Consider the following 18,955-nt stretch of genomic DNA (forward strand, 5'->3'; position numbering starts at 1 on the left):
GATGCTGACTGCCGGCCGTCAAATGATGGCCAGGCGGCGCACCTATTGTGGCGGGAGGCCGTCATATGACCGTCATTTTACAATTTTTTTTTTTTTTTGCACAAAGTTGTCACTAAATGATATATTGCTCACACATGCTATGGGCATAAGTCAAATTACACCCCAAAATAAATTCTGCTGCTTCTCCTGAGTACGGGGATACCACATGTGGGGGACTTTTTGGGAGCCTAGCGACGTACGGGACCCCCAAAAACCAAGCACTGCCTTCCGGATTGAAATATAAAATGCTACCAAAAAAACTGTTAGCGATCGCAGGGATCAGGCCTGACTCTGCGATCACTGCAGTTATGTTTAGTGTTTTGTAAGTGACAGTGATCGATCGATACTGCACTTGGGTGGGCTGGGCAGAGGGGCAAAACGCAGGTGCTAGCAGGTATCTGGGCTGATCCCACTAACAATGCGTTTTTTTGGAACCCTAAACTGCTGGGGATGCTAGTATAGATCTGATCAGATCAGATATTGATCTGTTCAGATTCTATACCACTACGGGAGGTTTATGCTTTGCGTGTGGGTGTTAGCGGTACTGGCACTAACCTAGCGCTGCCTGGGGCGACGCAGACCCTGACCCTAAAACCTAATTGATATCACCCGCCGGGTGATCAGGGGGTTAAACCTTTATTGGGTAATAAATGGTGGGTACCCTGATGCTATAAAAAGCAAACTAACCAGAGTCACCCGTAACACTTATACGGTGATCACTGGTGAAAGGGTTAACTAGGGGCAATCAGGGGATTCAAATTTTTATTAGGTAGTATATGAGGGTCCCTGGCGCTATATAAAAACCTGACGGGGAACCTAAATAACTAACTGGCTAACCAGCGACACTAGCGACACTAATGCAGCGATCAGAAAAATGAGCGCTTAGTGACACTGGCAAAAGGGGGTGAAAGGGTTAACTAGGAGCAATCAGGGGGTTAAAACCATTATTGGGTAGTATATCGGGGTACCTAGCTCTATAAAAACCTGGCGGTGAACCTAAAAAAATAACTAGCTACCTAGCGACACTAGCGACACTAATGCAGTGATCAGAAAAATGATCACTTAGTGACACTGGCAAAAGGGGGTGAAAGGGTTAACTAGGGGCAATCAGGGGGTTAAAACCATTATTGGGTATTATATTGGGGTACCTAGCGCTATAAAAACCTGGCGGTGAACCTAAAAAAATAACTAGCTACCTAGCGACATCAGTGACACGAATGCAGCGATCAGAAAAATGATTGCTTAGTGACACTGGCAAAAGGGGGTGAAAGGGTTAACTCTAGGGGCAATCAGGGGGTTAAACCTTTATTGAGGGGTGATAGGGGGCTACCCTGGACCTAACACTAACTGCCCTGACAGTTTTTACTTTTACAACTGACACTGAATGCAGTGATCAGTAAATAAATGATCACTGCAATCAGTGACACTGTGACTGGGGGGGGGGGGGAGGGGGGTGATCGGGGGGGGTTGTATGCCTGTGTGTACCTACATGTCAGTGTAGTGTTGGTGCACACTTACTTTCTGTCTTCTCCTCGTAGTCCGTTCAAAAAGACCGCCCCGAGGAGAATGACATCACTTCCTCCTTCCTGTGTATACAATACACAGTGGGAGAAAGCTTCTCATTGGCCAGGAGCGATCGAGAGGGGGTGGCCAGAAACCAACGGCCATCCCCTCATCACGGATCGCTCCTGCAGCGAACCGGACCGCCGTATCCAGCGGGAGGGGGTCCGATCGGACCCCCCACCCGCTGGAAGGCAGGCACGTACATGTACGTGCTTGTGCCTGCCTGTGCCATTGCGATGACATACAATGGCAATACGGCAGTCCTTAAGTGGTTAAATTTCGTACCTGGGGGGTGTCTATAGTATGCCTGTGAAGGGGCGCATGTTTCCCATGCTTAGAACTGTCCCTGCACAAAGTGTCATTTCTGCAGGAAAAAAAGCCATTAAAAATCACTCACGGCTATAATGAATTGTCGGCTCCCCGTAATACAGAGAACACTCATTGAAAGTCTTGGAAAAAATATAAAATAAAAAGCGTGGGGTTCTCCCAAATTCAATTACCAGGCCCTTCAGGTCTGGTATGGATTTTAAGGGAAACTCCATGCCAAATTAAAAAAAAAATGGTGTGGAGTTCCCCCTAAATATCCATACCAGACCCTTTATCCAAGCACGCAACCTGGCAGGCCTTAGGAAATGAGGGGGGGGAAGAGAGAGCGCCACCCCCCCCCTGAATCGTACCAGGCCACATGCCTCAACATTGGGAGGATGCTTTGGGGTCCAAATAAAGTGCAAATAAAGGTAAACAAAAATTATCATAAAATCTGATGACATCTTGGGGTCTATTTTTAAAATATTTGTTGCACCAATGTCAGAAACAAAATTTCACCAAATGTTTTTTAATGACTAATCCCTGTATCATCAGCTCCATCCAGTGGCCTGAAATACCCCAATGACAAAATATACAGCATTTTGCTCACTAGATGGCGCTGATGATACAGGAGTTTATCCATTAGAAAACACGCGGTAACATTTTGTTCAGCTTTCACAAATGTTACTGACATTTGAGCAACAAATATTTTATAAATAGACCCAATAGTCTTTTGCCTGGAGTGCCCTTTTTTAGTGCCTTATTCTTTTGCACATTGGCCTATTAACCCAGTGCATATGAATTAACACTTCTTGAATATATTTACTATATTTGTATTCACAGTTCTCAAATTTTTGAAGATATAATGAAAATCATAATGGTTGAACCTCATGGTAATGAAACTGACTTGAAGGAGGATTTAGGACTGATAGCCTCTGAAGAAAAAACAGATGAAGTAAATGAATCAGGTAATCAGTCAAATCCGTCTTCAAATGACATGCCACAACAAAGCTCTCAAACTGAAGCTAAAAAGAAGCGTACAATAATTTATGTAAAGAAAATGGAAAAATTCCAAATTCATGGCATTGGAAATAATACCGGTAATATCAAATATGTAAAACGGAAAAAGAGAGTAAGCAAAGTAAAAGGAAAAAGGACTGCAAACAGTAGCTATAATAAGTTATATTTGTCTAATAGTACTGACTATGAGCTAAACCAATATACCTCTTCAAACACCTCAAACAATGAGAACATTACTGAGGACAACATAATGTTATCTCCCAGAGGATTTAATCCCAGAAGTTATTCAAAATCTATAAAAGAAATAGTGATTGGAGTACCCAGAGGTGGTGATGGTGAATATGAAGAGTATGATGCAGATGGAGAATTCAACAATAACATTCAGGAAAAACCTAAACTTATAATTGCATATGAAGAGCCATACAAAACACTGACAGAGGATGATGTTAACCGCTATACCAACCCTGACAGGATCATAGAGAATTATCTACGGACCTCAAAAGGAACAAAGAGAATATACTATATTGCAGCTGAAGAAGTGCAGTGGGATTACTCTGGACGCTCTATAAGGTAAATATTTTGACGTTTGTAATTCCATTACTTGATTTCTCGTAGTTTGACATTTTATTTGCTGTTGTTGTGCTTTGTTTATATTGTCATGATATTTGTTATAAAAAAATTAAGTTGAACTGCAACTACTTTACTTAAAAAAAAAGGGAATTGCCCGGGACTTTAAATGAGGTGAATGCGGTTAGCCAACAATTGACAGAGTAAATGCAGTCTCAAAATGTATTAAAATTGTCATGCAAACATAAATAACATGAATCCTAGCCAAGCCACTGAAATGACACATACAGTAAAAAATGTCATTACACATATCATGGTATAAAATGTGAATTGCAAAGTACACACACATGAAAAATATCTCAACGCGTTTCACAAGACCATGCTCGCTTCATCAGGGATATATGCGTGTGTAGTACATCAAAGGCTGGATCAGACTACCAAATGCTGAATGCCCAAAGGCGGCAGTAATGAGTGTCCGGCTTGGGAGCTGAGGAGGCAGAGGACAAACCAACCCAACAGAGCACAAACGGGGGGCAGACATGGCTGGGATGGGGGTGTGTGTCACCAAAGATCTCCCAGTATCCATTAATGTCAACTTGAATGAAGTGAAACTGAATGTGAGTGAAACAGGAAATAGGAAGTGATAAACAGATGACTTTGACATTGCTTTGCTTTTGCTTTAACATTTAAATGACATGGTTTTATCCTATTGACACTACAGGTGAGCTTCCCTTTCTCCATCCAGCAAGAGCAACAGTAGCTTTGCTGAGCAAGAGTTGCAGAACATATTTCAAACTCCACCAGCTTACGACCCATCACTCTCAATTGTAACTCTGTTAGTACACGCTTGTTCCACTCTTATGTTCCAAACAGTTTTGCACTGTGTTCTGTTCAAGGCCTTCCTCCCCCATAACTCCCAGGCCAGGTCCTTAGGAAGCCCCTTACAGCAGCTGGACCTAATATGGGGTCTGACCACTAGGAAAGGAATCCAAGTTCACCGATCCCTTCACTACCAGAGACCTCGGTCTCCCCTAGCAAGTCACTAATTTCCCCGGCTGCTTTATTTTCTGAATCTCCAACCCACAAGAGTTGTCTAACAGTGACACCTCCACAAAGGATAGCTTCACATTCCCATATAGAATTCTCTTTCCCAGACTCCAGTATATTGTATGATCCCTCTCCCGGAGGATGCTTCTTAGCACACTACGCTTATACCACTACGTACTTCTTGAATAACTCAGACCAGGCAAAGCTCTTCATCAACTGAATTATTTTACTAACATAATTCTTCACATGTAACAGCATAACATGTCTTCACATTACCATCAGGTAGTAACATTGCCCCTGGTGCCCCTGCCCCATGGTCTGGTCCATACTTTTGTTAGTTATATATAGTCCATTTCAAAAGCTAAAGTCCAATTCATGGAACCCCAAGTAGGTTCCCACCAAGGGGCTGTAGAAAATAAAGTCAAATTACATAGCAGCAAGAGTCCTCCTGACTCGTCTCATACACAAACCGACCAAGCCCACAAGGCCCACCTCATTTGGAATTTATAAGCCACCACAGGTGGGTGATATAATGAACACTAGGCAGTAGACAATGTGCAATACAAACAAGTTAAACAAGTATAAACATGAAAAACATGGCAAAGAAAAGAACATTATAAAATTAGGTAGACCATTTAGTAGACACACCCTACCACCCTTAAATTGCTGGAGACTCTATATTCAACTCCTCCCTTCCCCTTCCTCCTATTCCCCATATTCTTTTTCTCTCACAGACCTAACAATTGCCCCAGACTACTATCTAGCCCCTCCCACCACATCCCCTACTCTTCTACATTTCCCATATTAAAAAGTCCCTACCATTTTTCTCCCCGTCATTTCTGGACAGTACCTTGTTCAGACGTGTTCAATTTCAATACCCATTTAGGTACTAGAGAAAATATTTTTTTTTTATCTTTTAGCCCATAATTAGCTATTAACCACTTCAGCCTTGGAAAATTTGGCTGCTCAATGACCAGGCCATTTTTTGCAATATGGCACTGTGTCAATTTAACTGAAAATTGCGCAGTCATGCGACGCTGTATCCAAACAAAATTCCTTTTATTTCCGACAAATAAAGCTTTCTTTTGGTGGTATTTAATCAACTCTGCGGTTTTTATTTTTTGGGCTATAAACAAAAGAAGAGTGACAATTTTGAAACTAAACACATCTTTTACTTTTTGCTATAATAAATATCCCAAATTAAAAAAAATTGATATGTATTCTTCTACATACTTTTGGTAAAAAAAATTGCAATAAGCAATATATATATTGTGCAAAAGCTATAGCGTCTACAAAATAGGGGATACATTTATGGCATTTTTTATTATTATTATTATTATTATTTTTACTAGTAATGGTGGTAATCAGCGATTTTTATCAGGACTGTGATATTGATATTGAGAACAGACAATTTTGACACATTTTTGGAACCAGTAACAATTATACAGCGATCAGTGCTATAAAAAAACCTTTTGCTAAGCATAGTGAGAAATAATTTACAGTACCAAACCTTTGTAGGTTTTTAATATTATAGCACTCTATGTCACTTAATTTGATATTTTTGTCACTGTTGTATGTCTATTGCCTCTTATCAGTCCTAGTTCTGTTGTTTTTTCCCTTTTATGACCTCTACTTAAAAGTCAGTTGCAAAGACCGACTACCTAAAGTAAATGTTGGATATCACTACAGCCAAAGTTGCCATTATTTCACATGGTGTCCTTTATGATTGTACAAAGGTCATATTTCAATCATTATGTTTCCTTTAAAGGTACACTGTTAACGAAAAACCTGTCAGTGAATCTAGAGGGACCATCTATAAGAAAGTTATATTTCGGCAGTACCTTGATGGCACGTTCACGAAACCTGCTGTAGATGGAGAATATGAAGAACATCTTGGTATACTTGGACCTGTAATTAGAGCTGAAGTTGAAGATGTTATCCAGGTGAAAAGTTCTATATATAAGATCATTTTTTTAAAAGGGATAAAATACTCCCCAACTTGGAGCATCCATTAAATGTTGAGAATTAGTAACTAGAGAAAAATGTAAAGATTAATTTGACCTAAATTTCTGGTGTGAGGGTCAGCACTTCATTGCCAGGCAGATTATTATTATTTAAGGTACTTACCATATTTATCGGCGTATAACACGCGCCGGTATATAACACGCACCCCAAGTTTAGGAGGAAATTTAAAAGAAAAAAACTTTTAGGAGGGAAGTTAAAGGAAAAAACTTACATTTAAATGCCCATCAATGCAGCCTTGTCAGTGTCATTTGCAGCCTTGCATTGCAGCCTTGTCAGTCATTTGCACCCTTCCATTGCAGCCTTGTCAATCATTTGCAGCCTTGCATTGCAGCCTTGTCAGTCATTTTCACCCTTCCATTGCAGCCTTGACAATCATTTGCAGCCTTGCATTGCTTTCCGAAAGCCGCCAAGAATGGCCGAGTGCGGCTGAAAATAGCCGAGAACAGGCAAAAATTGCCGAGAACGGCCGAAGATAGCCGGGAACGGCCGAAGATAGCCAAAAATACCCGGAAGCTGCAGAGAACACCAGAAGGGATTACAAACAGTGGGGGATCGCTCACCCCCGATTTCCCCCTGATTTTAGGACGAAAAAAGTGCTTGTTATACGCCGATAAATACTGTATATAGTGCCGTCAATTTACGCAGCACTTTACATATACGTTGTACATTCATATTGGTCCTTACCCTCAAGGAGCCTACAATCTAAGGTCCCTAACTCACATTCACATACTAGGACCAATTTAGACAGAAGCCAATTAACCTACTAGCATGTCTTTAGAGTGTGGGAGGAAACTGAAGTACTCAGAGGAAACCAATGCAGGCACAGGGAGAACATGCAAACTCCAGGCAGGTAGTGTTGTGGTTGCAATTTGAACCAGTGACCCTTTTTACTGCTAGGCAAGAGTGCTGCCCACTACACCACTGTGCCGCCCAGATGTCTGCTAGTTTCTCTGAGGGGGTAAACTGTCTCTGTCAACATTTCAACCCTAAGCACCTGATATGCCCTTTGCAGATACTAAATCAGCCAAAGAAAGTAGTGTTATGAGTGGAGGGAGTGGCACAAGACAGATGACCCAGGATAACAGAAAATATCAATCCAGTCTTGCTATAACAGGACCTCATCACCAATATCAGGTGGAAAAGTGCCAAGATATGTTGAAAATAGATGTCAGTATGAACACTGCAGCTCATAGCTAAATAAATTAAATGGCTATCCTGAAATAAGTTAACTTTGCTTTGTTTCCACCTTTTTTGTTTTTTCCTACTTCGTAGCTCAGTTTTCCTTTTTTTGTCAGTAAATGTGTGTATCAGCAACACTTAATAAAATAGGTGTTGAAAGAAAAAAAATATATTATATATAATTATATTTAGCCACGGTATATTTCTCAAGAAATTATTGCCACATCCTGACCTTGTTTTTTTTTCTTTGGTAGGTGACCTTTAAAAACTTAGCAACTCGCCCTTATTCTATTCATGCTCATGGAGTTTCTTATGAAAAGTCATCAGAAGGATATAGCTATACCGATGAAACAGAGGAGTGGCTTCGGGGAGATGATGTTGTAAAGCCTGGAGAAGTATATGTTTATGTGTGGTATGCCACAAAACAATCTGGACCTGAGCCAGAGGCATCAGCCTGCAGAACATGGGCCTATCATTCTGGTGTCAACACTGTAAGAAACCTTGTTTTTTAGAATCTCTAAAAACTGAAAAGAACATGGAAAAAGATTTTCACACACTGCATCACTTTGCGTACAGAACAGACTAAATTATATTTGCATGAAAAAAATAACTTCAGTACCTGCTTTGAACAATGCGTATTAGTAGCATTTACAGCTACGGTACTTTTAATATTATTTTAACAAAACATGATGATTTACATCAATAACTGCCCCTAAAGGTGTTTATCTAATATTCTGTTCAGTTTTGGGTGGAAATCAGTTTTTGAAGGCAACTCACCTGAAAACAGTGAGAACAGCAGACTCCCTGCACATAGCATTCCAGGTGGCACTCATTCAAGGACCCCTGTGTGTCAGTACAAGTAATGCTACTATACAAACCTACCCAATAAGCTAAGGCAGGTTTGGCTCTGTCTTTTTAATGACAAAATACAAAACAAGCTGACATAAAAGAGAACGCTCCTAGCAGTGCCTGCACATACCTGTAGCAACGTTTCAGTGCTCCTGCTTTGACTGAATGCCAGGAAGATATACTGTAACCAGGCAAAACTCCAATACTACTTGGCTGTGACAGAGCTTGCCTGCTCCCTCCCACCCTATACATTCCTATTGGTATATCACTGCAACGGGCTAACTTACTTTTCAATAGAAAAGTGTGGGAGGCAATAAGGGGTGACCAAGCTTCAGCACTAGGATCAACACATGCCAAAGCTTAGGCCGAAGGGAATGGCTCAAATTCAGGAAGAATGGGGATACTGAAACCTGCTACAGATTTCTTTGGGCACCTCTAGGTGACGTCTCTTCATACCAGACAGAGTTTGGTTCTTACAGAGTGACTTACCTTTTAACCTCATCCTCAACACTTAGCTGCACAACAGTGCCATTTTTATGTGTCTAATTCTCCGATTTAAAAAGTGATATATGACTCTCATATAAAGCTATAGCTCATGTAATTTTTTTTCCCTTTGCAATTACTTTAAAGCGGAGGTCCACCCTAAAATGGACCTTCCGCTCATCGGAATCCTCCCCCCCTCCGGCGCCACAATTGGCACCTTTCAGGGGGGAGGGGGGTGCAGTTACCTGGATAATCCAGGTAACTGCACCCACTTCCGGGATAGCTCTCTGCGGAAAGGGACGTAGATTACGCCCCTTTCCGCAAGTGCCCGCCCCCTTCCGCAAGTGCCCTGCTGCCTGCTGGGAAACACACAGATCCCAGAGGCAGCGGGGACCGTCCTTATTGCGCAGCGCTACTCGCGCATGCGCAGTAGGAAAGCGGGAAATGAAGCCGAAAGGCTCCATTTCCTGATTCCCATACCCAAGATGGCGGCGGCAGCACCCGAGTACCGATCTAGAGATCGGCTTCGGGTGCCGACATCGCGGGCGCGCTGGACAGGTAAGTGTCACTATTTTAAAAGTCAGCAGCTGCAGTATTTGTAGCTGCTGGCTTTTAAAAAAAAAAAAAACGCGGAGTCCCGGCGGACTCCCGCTTTAAAGTCCACTTGAACCTACTAGCTGATAGTCACATGCTTTGGGCTTGTGGAGCCATAGGAAGGAAGTTGGAGGAGGACTTGGAACGGGAGGGGGGGTGGTCTGTGGATCCTGTGGTCCTTTATTGGGAGGCTCGCTTTTCATGGGGGTGGACCAAGTGCATATCAATAGTAATTCACATTGAGACCTTAGTTGTGAAACCTTTAAGTCTGTTTAGATGATACACAGCCCTGTGATACTCAGGACTAGATACATCACCTATTTTAAAACTATGGCAATGCACACTTTTTGGATATTGATGTTTTTAACAGTCCTTCGGATGATGTATTATTACTTTTTTGCAGACAAATTGTTAGATGTGGGATATTCATCCACTTTCAATAATCAGCCATTCTTTGGTTTTACGATAGTAGTGCTGTATTCATACAGTGCCTTTAAAAAGTATTCATACCCCTTGAAATTTTTCACATTTTGTCATGTTATAACCAAAAACGTAAATGTATTTAATTGGGATTTTTTGTGATAGACCAACACAAAGCAGCACATAATTGAAGTGGAAGGAAAACGGCATTCAAAATGTTTTACAAAAAATTATGTATAACGTGTGGCATGCATTTGTATTTAGCCCCCCCGAGTCAATACTTTGTAGAACCGCCTTTCGCTGCATCAACAGCTGCAAGTCTTTTTGGGGATGTCTCCACCAGCTTTGCACACATAGAGAGTGAAATGTTTACCCATTCTTCTTTGCAAAATAGCTCAAGCTCTGTCAGATTGGATGGAGACCGTCTGTGAACAGGAATTTTCAAGTCTTACCACAGATTTTCAATTGAATTTAGGTCTGGACTTAGCGGTTCAAACACATAAATATGATTTGATATAAACCATTCCATTGTAGCTTTGGCTGTATGTTTAGGGTCGTTGTCCTGCTGGAAGGTGAACCTCCACCCCAGTCTCAAGTCTTTTGCAGACTCTAACAGGTTTTCTTCTAAGATTGCCCTGTATTTGGCTCCATCCATCTTCCCACCAACTCTGACCAGCTTTCCTGTACCTGCTAAAGAAAAGCATCCCCACAACATGATGCTGCCACCACCATGTTTCAAGGTGGGGATGGTGTGTTCAGGGTGATGTGCAGTGTTAGTTTTCCGTCACACATAGCGTTTTGCTTTTAGGCAAAAAAGTAAAATTTTGGTCTCATCTGACCAGTGCACCTTCTTCCACATGTTTGCTGTGTCCCCCACAAGTTTTTTCGCAAACTACAAACAGGACTTCGTATGCCTTTGTTTCAACAATGGCTTTCTTCTTGCCACTCTTCCATAAACCAGATTTGCAGAGTGCACGACTGGACTTTTCAACAGCAAAGGTCTGACGGAACAAATCCACGGACAATTCGATGTGGGCTTCATCGGACCTTTGCTGTCTAAAAATCATACAGACTTTAGAAATAGAACATGTTTCAAATATTTCCACTGGAATCAGTTCGAGAAATCCATTCGTGTGTATGCTAGTCCGACGGACGAAAACCGACGCTAGGGCAGCTATTGGCTACTGGCTATGAACTTCCTTATTCTAGTTAGGTCGTATATCATAAGGTTCGAATCCGTCAGACTTTGGTGTTATTGTGTATGGCCAAATCCATTCATTCGGAAAGTCTTTTGGGAAGTGCGTTGGACCTAGTCCGTCAAAGTCCGGTCGCGTGTCGGCATAATAGTTGTCCTGTGAACAGATTCTACCACCTGAGCTGTGATTCTCTGCAGCTCTTCCAGAGTTACCTATTGGCTGCTTCTCTGATTAATGCTCTTCTTGCCTGGCTTGTCAGTTTAGGTGGACGGCCATGTCTTGGTAGGTTTGCAGTTGTGCCATACTCTTTCCATTTTTGGATGATGGATTGAACAGTGCTCCTTGAGATGTTCAAAGCTTAGGATATTTTTATAACCTAACAATGCTTTAAACTTCTCCATAACATTATCCCTGACCTGTCTGTTGTGTTCCTTGGCCTTCATGATATTGTTTGTTCACTAAGGTTCTCTAACAAACCTCTAAGGGCTTCACAGAACCACTGTATTTATACTGAGATTAAATTACACACAGGTGGACTCTATTTAGTAATTAGGTGACTTCTGAAGGCAATTGGTTCCACTACATTTTAGTTAGGGGTATCAGAGAAAAGGGGGCTGAATACAAATGCACGCCACACTTTTCAGATATTTATTTGTTAATTATTTTGAAAACCATTTATCATTTTTCTTCCACTTCCCAATTATGTGCCAATTTGTGTTGGTCTATCATAATAAAATCCCAATAAAATACATTTAAGTTTTTGGTTATAACATGACAAAATGTGGAAAATTTCAAGGGATATGAATACTTTTTCAAGGCACTGAGTATGTATAAAAAGATGCTGTAATATGTGCCTAAAAAGTACCAATAATGTTGTTTGCATCCGCTATAAAATCTCAAATGCTGGCTGCTCATACCAGTAGTTACTTCCTTAAGCGTTTTTTAAACACCTGTTGATTCTGGTATTAAAACAATAGAATATGCACTTTCTTTAATAGGGTGACAATGCTCTACCCTTGCGGCAAAATCACTGCAATGTTGCCATCCTGGTGGCTTAGATGTTAGCAACATTAATGGCCCCTATAAATTAATAGCCACACCTAGCTCCACCCACAGTCTTTTAGGAGGACAGCACAGTTCTATCTCCAGAAACATAAGGAAATAATGCAGAAGGCCCACTTAGTTCCTCCTACACTCTTCAACACTTGGCATGGTGCAGATGAAATACAGCTGCATTTACTATTAAAAAAATCATAATTTTTTGGGGATATTTAACATGCCAGCTTGTTTTTTTTTTGCACATTCTTTATTTATCAGACCTTTGAGCCATACACTGGTTACAGGGCAAAAAACATTTGGCAAACATGGACATTACTGCAAAAGTCAATACAGTAAAGCTAATTGCAGCGTTTCATCTAAATCTTCAGAGTAATAACATTATCTTAAAAAAAAGCTAATGCTAGCTCTAGGGTCGTGGAACTGTCATTACTTTCAGGAAGAACTATTGTATAATTAGTTATTGCACAAATTAGCATGCCAGGGGCTATTCCAATGTCTATCCCAATATAGTAGCAACAACAGAGAAACCCACAATCCCAGTAGAGAGATAACATGCATATAAAATCAACACTCACTTTCAGAAATTATAAACATAATTCTAATGCCGCGTACACACGACCAGACTTTCCGGCAGACTTGGTCATTGGACAACCCGATCGTGTGTGGGCTAATCTGAAAGTTTTTACAGTCCGAATTTATAAAGTATCCTTCCAAAGGTTTTTCCAAGTTCAATATAGACAAAACAGCTTCAGAAGTGTCCTCTCTGGTTGTGACTACCTTGTAGTGCTTAAATCAAGAAGGTTAAAAAGATCCTCATAATTCTCAAACAGGATCTTCCAACAGGATCTTCCATAATAATGCAACGTGGCTGTTTTTACTGTGTGTTTAGCTTCCCTCCAGAAGGATTCCTCCTCCCAAATTGGTGTTGGAAGCAAATATAAGATCAATAATGCACCTTCGATTCTCTCTGCTGAGAATTCCTTACTCATACATCCAGAAAGATGCATAAAACCTCCAAAGGATGAAAAAAATATATACCGCTTTAACCCCTTAGCATTGACCGTATGCACATATATACAGCCTCAGCTTTAAGGGGCTATACTGGGATGATGCCTGCAACCGCAGGCATCACCCCAGTACCCTTATTTAGAGCGGGTGGTCAGCTCTTTAGGAATAACAACTGATGTGTCTAAAAACCACTCGGCTCGTATCCTAAAGGCCTAAATGAGCAAGAGGGGACATTCCCCCCCCCCCCCCCCGTTGCCCCCCGTTGCCTTCCACTGCTCTTCCCAAGCCTCCCATACCACGGGAGACGCGATCCACAATCTGACACTTCTGCCGGCTAGATTGAGACTGAAACAGAGCCGGAAACGGCTTTGTTCCAGTCTCCTATGCAAAAACATGGAAGCAACATCATGGCTGCCAATAGCACCAATTTCTAAAAAATTACAGTATTCAGAATCGCCATTTTTTGGTGATCTGAATACTTTGAAGTGCAAAGGAGGGATTTGGGGTCTTTTAGACTCCATAAAGCGTACCTGTCACCACCTATTACTGTCACAAGGGATGTTTACATTAATTGCAATAAAAATTATCAGAATTTTTTTTAAATGTAAAAAATTAAAATAAAAAATAAATAAAAAAGCATTTTTTTTTATGTGCCCCCTGTCCCTGCGAGCTTGCGGAGCAAAGAAAATGCATGCTCAAGTCCCACATATGTAAACGGTGTTTAAATCACACATTATTATTATTATTATTATTATTATTATTATTCAGGATTTATATAGCACCAACAGTTTGTGCAGCGCTTTACAATATGAGGGCAGACAGTACACTTACAATACAAATCAATACAGGAGGGATCAGAGGGCCCTGCTCGTTAGAGCTTACAATCTAGAAGGGAGGGCTTACAATCTAGAAGGGAGTATTGTGGGGTATTGCCACAATCGTTAGAGGGAGAGCAATAATTCTAGCAAAAGACCTCCTCTGTAACTTGGTAGCCATTTAAATGTTTTTAAAGCATCGCCTATGGAGATTTTTAGGTACCGTAGTTTGTCGCCATTCCACGAGTGTGCGCAATTTCAAAGCATGACATGTTGGGTATCTCTTTACTCTGCGTAACATCATCTTTCACATTTAGGGATGGGCCGAACACTCCTCTGTATGTATAAATGTATGCGAGCAACCGTTAAAGTCTATGGGACACGAACATGAAAAATTGAAATGCTAATTTTAAAGGCTTATATGCAAGTTATTTCCATAAAAAGTGTATGGGGACCCGAGTACTGCCCCAGGGGACATGTATCAAACAGCCGTTTTATCAGGAGCAGTGATTTTAATAATGCTTAAAATGAAATAATAAAAATGAAATAGTCCTTTAAATATCATGCCTGGGGGTCTCCTTAGTCTGGCTGTAAAGTTGTGCATCTGTCTGATGTGTTTTACTGTGCCACAGCAAAATTACATTTCTAAAGGAAAAAAGTTGATCGCGGCTGTAATGCATTGCCGAGTCCCGGCAATATAGATAAAAATCAATGAACAAATCGGAGTGGGCCCCCCCCCCAGTCCATACCAGGCCCTTCAGGTCTGGTATGGATATTAAGGGGAACTCCACGCCATCATTTTACATGGCTTATCGGAACTTGGAAGCCACCTTTAACAAGGGGCCCCCAGATCCTGCCTCCCTATGTGAATGGGTAGGTACCCATTCACCAAAAGTGTCAAAATGTAAAAACCACAATACACAGTTTTTGACAATCCCATTATTAAAGCGGGAGTCCCGCTGATTTTTTTTTTTAAAAGTCAGCAACTACAAATACTGCAATACCATCTTCGGTAAGGGAAGTCGCGCATCGCAACCCAAATGGTCCCCGCTGTCTCTGGGACCCCTGTGTGTCCCAGCAGACAGTGTGGCGGGACAGGAAGAGGCATAGACTCATGTGCGAGTCTATGCCCTGAAGTGGGTGCAAGGTATGCAGGTATCTGCACCCCCTTCCCCCCTGAAAGGTGGCAAATGTGACACGGGGGGGTTGGAGGGTTCCGAAAAGCGGAGGTTCAACTTTTGTGTGACCCTCCGCTTTAAAAAATGTTTTAAAAAAGTGTCCTGCGATGTCCATCCACCTTCAATGATGCCACCCGATGGACCGGAAAAATAGAAAAAATTTATGAAATACTCGGCCTTCATGGGAGGCGTCCCGCCGACTGTTGTCTTTTCGATGTGACAGCTATTATATAGGCAAGGGAGGGGCCACCCGCTGATGTAACTGGATGACCCCACCCCCTCTGATGGTACATGACATCAGAAGGGGCAGGGTTACTCTGTTACCTCACCGTGTAGCCCCACCCTTGCCTATATAACAGTTGTCACAGCCAAGAGAAAGCAGTCGGCGGGACACCTCCCATCAAGGTAAAAGTTTTTTTCTTCTATTTTTTGGGTCCATTGGGCAGTGTGATTGAAGATGGATAGACATCGCGGGACACTTTTTTTTCTTTGTGTATTGACTGTGTATTGTGGTTTTTAATTTTTTACACTTTTTATGGTGAATGGGGATGTACAATGTACCCCATACCCATACACATGGGGGGGGCAGGATTGGGGGGCCCCCTTGTTAAAGGGGGCTTCCAGATTCGGATAATCCTCCCACCCGCAGACCCCCAAAACCAAGCCAAGGTTGTGGGGACAAGGCGCTTGTCCCCATCAACATGGGGACAAGGTGCTTTAGGGGAACCCAAAGCACCCTCCCCATGTTCAGGGCAAGTGGCCTGGTATGGTTCAGGGGGGGCACTCGCAGGTCCCCCCTATCCCGGCCTGCCTGGCTGCTTTTTGCTCGGATACGGGTCTGGTATGGATTTTGGGGGGGGTTCCGTTTTTTTAAATTTTGGTGTGGAGTTCCCCTTAACATTTATGGCAGACCCAAAGGGAACACTGTACTCTTGTTGGGTGCATGAACGGGCCCTGATGTTAAATATTGTTTCAAAACTTGTAATTACATGCCCCAGTCAAACAGGGGCAGAAAAACTGGGCCTTGGGTGTTGATGGTGCCAGAACACTGTAACCCCTCACCGTTATGCTGCGTACACACACTCGGACATTCCGAAAACAAAATCCTGAATTTTTTTCCGATGGATGTTGGCTCAAACTTGTCTTGCATAGACATAGTCGCACAAATGTTGTCAAGAACGGGGGGACGTACACCACATACGACGAGCCAAGAAAAATGAAGTTCAATAGCCAGCCAGCTCTTCTACTCGATTCCAAGCATGCGTAGAATTTTGTGCGCCAGAATTATCTACACACGCTCGGAATTTCCAACAACGGATTTTGTTGTCAGAAAATTTGAGATCCAGCTCTCCACGGTCGGAATTTCGGAACATTTGTAGACAATTCCGACGCACAAAATTCCACTACTTGTTGGGTGCAGGAACGAGCCCTGCTGTTAAAAATTACTTAAAAATTTTAAATTACATGCCCCTGTTGAACAGGGGCAGAAAAATTGGGCCTTGGGTGTTGGTGGTGCCCCAAACCAAAACTAGCATCATCAAGACTCAGAAGGATTAGGATAGGCAGCATAGGCAGTCTTCAAGGGATCCCAGATCCCTAGAAAATGCAATCAAGTACATCAGCATCAGGGGCTTGACAGCTGCTAATCCAGGACTGATTCACTTTTATAAATGTGAGCCTATCAACAGAGACTTTGGACAGGCGCACTCTTTGATCCATTACAAACCCTCCAGCAGCACTGAATGTCCATTCAGAAAGCATGCTGGATGCAGGAAAGGCCAGTAGCTCAATTGCATATTGAGCAAGTTCTGGCTAGTGGTCCATCCTCAAGACCCAGTAACTCAATGGATGCTCTGTTGGAAAGGTCTCCAAGTCTCCTCTTGCCCCTAGATATTCCTGCACCATGTAATGCAGACGCTGGCGATGGTTGCACCTATCAGCCCTTGGCACTGAGGACTGAAATATTGTCAGCTGGCCACCTTCTCCACCGCTCTTCCTCTGATCAAAGGAAGCCTCAGAAACACATTGTCCAGCACCAGGTAATGGTAACCTCCCAGGGTCTAGAAAATCATTACACAAACATTTCTTCAAGGCCTCCTGAAGATGTTTCATCCTCTGCTGCCTCTGCGAAGGCAGGATAAGTTCTGCAACTTTACCCTTGTAACGTGGATCAAGAAGGGTTGCCAGCCAATAATGATCCCTCTCCTTGATGCCACGAATCCTAGGATCCTTTCGCAGATTTTGCAGAATCAGGGAGCCTATAGAGTGTATGTTTGTAGAGGCATGAGATTCTGAGTCCTCTGGGTAGGGATGAGCCGAACACCCCCTCGGTTCGTTTCACACCAGAATCTGCGAACAGACCTAAAATTCGTGAACTTTAGAACCCTATTAAAGTCTATGGGACTCGAACGTTCGAAATCAAAAGTGCTAATTTTAAAGGTTGATATGCAAGTTATTGTCCTAAAAAGGGTTTGGGGACCCGGCTCCTGCCCCAGGGGACATGTATCAATGCAAAATTTTTTTTTTTTAAAACAGCCATTTTTTCAGGAGCAGTGATTTTAATAATGCTTAAAGATAAAAGTGTAATATTCCTTTCCTTTTCATACCTAGGGGGTGTGTATAGTATGCCTGTAAAGTAGCGCTTGTTTCCCATGCTTAGAACTGTCCCTGCACAAAATGTCTGCTGGAAAAAAAGTAATTTAAAAGCACTCGCGGCTATAATGAATTGTCGACTCCCCGTAATACAGAGAACAGTCATTGAAAGTCATTGATATAAAAAAAATGCCAGGGGTTCCTCCCAAATTCTATTACCAGGCCCTTCAGGTCTGGTATGGATATTAACGGCAACCTCACGTCAATTTTTTTTTTTAAATGACGTGGGGTTCCCCCCAAATATCCATACCAGACCCTTCTGGTCTGGTATGGATTTTAAGGAGAACTCCACACCAAATTTTAAAAAAAATGGCGCGGAGTTCCCCCTAAAAATCCACACCAGACCCTTTATCGAGCAGGCAACCTGGCAGGCCGCAGGAAAAGAGGGGGGACGAGAGAGCGTCCCCCCTGAACAGTACCAGGCCACATGCCCTCAACATTGAGAGGACGCTTTGGGTGTCTGTGACCCCTCAAAGCACCATGTCCCCATGGTAATGGGGACAAGGGCCTCATCCCCACAACCCCGGCCGGTGGTACATTGTACCCCTACCATTTCACAAAGAAAGTGTAAAAAATTGTTAAAAAAGACACAGACACCGTTGGGATAAGTCCTTTATTAAAAATAAAAAATATAAAAAAAATTCCAGCTGTGGTAATCCACTCTTGGTATCCTGCGATGGCTGATCATCTCTCTGTGCTCCAGTGATGGGTGATCTCTTCTCTGGGGTCCAACGATGGGTGATCTCTCCCGATGATGTCCAGCGCAGTGCATTCTGTCTCCACCGGAGACACCGCGGGAATCCCGGCAGCCTGACAGGTCTTAGCTGAGGAGGACAGAGCCACCCGTCACCTGACCCCACCCCCCTTCTGACGCAGGGGAAACCCGGGCTTCCCCAGTGATGTACGGGTGATCCCGCCCCCCTCTGATGTAACGTGACAGAGGATGAGGAAAATG

At 42.5% G+C, this 18,955-nt stretch overlaps 1 protein-coding gene across 1 annotated transcript in view; it reads left to right on the forward strand.

Moving 5' to 3' along the window:
* The window catches only part of F5 (coagulation factor V), a 140,200-nt gene that overhangs the window by 64,739 nt on the left and 56,506 nt on the right, over positions 1-18,955 (forward strand). The window contains exons 14-16 of the mRNA XM_077480938.1: positions 2,752-3,498; positions 6,311-6,485; positions 8,001-8,237. Of these exons, the coding sequence (XP_077337064.1) occupies positions 2,752-3,498; positions 6,311-6,485; positions 8,001-8,237 (1,159 nt within the window). The remainder of the gene's footprint in view (positions 1-2,751; positions 3,499-6,310; positions 6,486-8,000; positions 8,238-18,955) is intronic.

The sequence above is a fragment of the Lithobates pipiens genome, unplaced genomic scaffold (assembly GCF_037356315.1).
Source record: "Lithobates pipiens isolate NorthernLeopardFrog02 unplaced genomic scaffold, aLitPip1_a1.2 Scaffold_16, whole genome shotgun sequence".
Lineage (NCBI taxonomy): Eukaryota > Metazoa > Chordata > Amphibia > Anura > Ranidae > Lithobates > Lithobates pipiens.